This window comes from Egretta garzetta, unplaced genomic scaffold (genome assembly GCF_000687185.1).
Source record: "Egretta garzetta isolate BGI_Z169 unplaced genomic scaffold, ASM68718v1 scaffold246, whole genome shotgun sequence".
In the NCBI taxonomy this organism is placed as follows: domain Eukaryota; kingdom Metazoa; phylum Chordata; class Aves; order Pelecaniformes; family Ardeidae; genus Egretta; species Egretta garzetta.
This window is the reverse complement of record NW_009259976.1, coordinates 3,258,061-3,259,828: the sequence shown is the minus strand read 5'-3', so window position 1 is coordinate 3,259,828 and position 1,768 is coordinate 3,258,061. Positions and strand designations below refer to the sequence as shown.

Sequence of the window (1,768 nt, the reverse complement as noted above, 5' to 3'; positions counted from 1 at the left end):
TTTTTCTTCCCCTTTTTTTCGGTGTTTTTTTTTGTTTTGTTTTGGTTGGTTGGGTTTTTTTTTTCGCTCGTGGGTCCTCTCTACCTGTGTCCACCGCCGGCAGGTTGTTGTGCTGGCGAGCAATTGGGCTGTTGTTGATATGCTAATGAGGCGATTAGGCTGCGGGTAAAGAGCTGGAAAAGGGAAAAGTTTCCACCATTAGAGGGAGATCTCCGAGCGCGGACGGGAGGGCTGCAGCGCCTCCGCCAGCCGCGCTCCCCACGCCGCCCCGGCACCGCCAGCCTAGGGAAAGGCAGGGAGAACCAAATCCTCTCTCTCACGCCAATCCATGAAAATGCTTTGGAAACTGACGGATAATATCAAGTATGAGGAATGTGAGGTAAGCGCTTCCCCCCGGCCGGGGCAGAGCCTCCGGCCTCGCAGCTGCGAGCGGGAGCCGGCAGCATCCCTCCGCCTCTCAATTTCGTTTAGGAAAAACTTCTTGCTCCTTCGCCAAGGCTTCCTTGCGGTCCTGCAGCCGGAGAGGGGCTGGGGTCCTTCCCCCAGGAACTTCGGGGCTTGTGGAAACCCGGCTTTGTCGGAAGTGTAGGAGGAAAGGCGGAACGGGATCCAGCAGCAGGCTGGTCTATAGGTAGATCCTCCGTAGATAAGGCTCTGTAGGATGCTACACTCATCCATATGGATGGATGGACGGGCGGATGGATGGCTGGATGAATGGACGGATGAATGAGGGAATGAAAAGGGCAAAGAGACAAAGGGAAGAGAATTGTCCTTACACGCCAGGTACCCGAGGCACCCCAATAAATCGGCTCAGGACCGACGCTTAAATTCAGCCTTTTCGCTGTAGCTGCGGGTCGATAGTACCGAGCTGCACAAATTCGCAGGGGTCAGCCGCCGAACTGAAACCACGGGGCTGGGAGCGGTGCTCCCCCAGCCTCCTAATTTCCAGGGCCACGGTTCCACGGCTTTGGGAGATGTTTTAACCGCTTGGAGAGAGGGGGAAAAAAAAAAAATAAAGCCCACCTAATTTGGTTTTGGAGCCGTTCAGTAGAGATTGTGTGCGCGCATCACTCTGCCTGTGTGTGTGTGCATCCGTATTTTTAGAGAGAGGCGGGCGTCTTTTAATCAGACAAAAAGGAGAAGAGGAAAAAAGAAGAGCCGTGCCCAGGACCCGTGCCTAGTCTCAAACCAACGAATACTGTTGTCACCCGTTTCGCAAAAGTTGCCTGTGCAGTGCGTTTAAAGCCGCGCAATAAAGGACTCCACCTCGCAAATGAACGCAGTTATGTGGTCGTGACCCACGCGGGGAAGTACCCCCGGCCCCGGCGGAGCCTTGCCCGGCATGCATGTCCGGGGAGAAGGGGGGGAAAGGAAGGGGGGTGGGGGGCGCCGTGCTCCCATCCGACCCTGCCGCCGCTTTGGGCGATGCTGTAGCTTAGGAAAAGGGACCGGGGACTCGCCAGACTCAGCGCCGACTAAACGGTTTGGTGGTTTAGTCCCGGATCGAGGAGTTTGGGATAAAGCTGCCTCCCGGTGCGGGAGCTGAGCTCTTAGATCCACTCGCTGGCGGATGCTTGATTTCTAGGAATGAGGTGCCAGGGGTGTTTTTATATTATTTTTAAAATTATCATTATTTATTTATTTAGCTTTTTTTATTATTATTTTTAAGCCGGAAAAAAAAATTTACGTATATTCCTCGCTGGATTTCCGTGAGGAAAGCGTGTCTCTCCCCCTCCCTCCCCCCCAGGATCGGGGGGCACACGTGCGA

General features: G+C 54.4%; 1 protein-coding gene across 1 annotated transcript in view; it reads left to right on the top strand.

The window, feature by feature from the left end:
- The first annotated feature begins 328 nt into the window (after positions 1-328).
- The window catches only part of TFAP2A (transcription factor AP-2 alpha), a 15,331-nt gene continuing 13,891 nt past the window's right edge, over positions 329-1,768 (top strand). The window contains exon 1 of the mRNA XM_035895906.1: positions 329-585. Within this exon, the coding sequence (XP_035751799.1) occupies positions 329-585 (257 nt within the window). The remainder of the gene's footprint in view (positions 586-1,768) is intronic.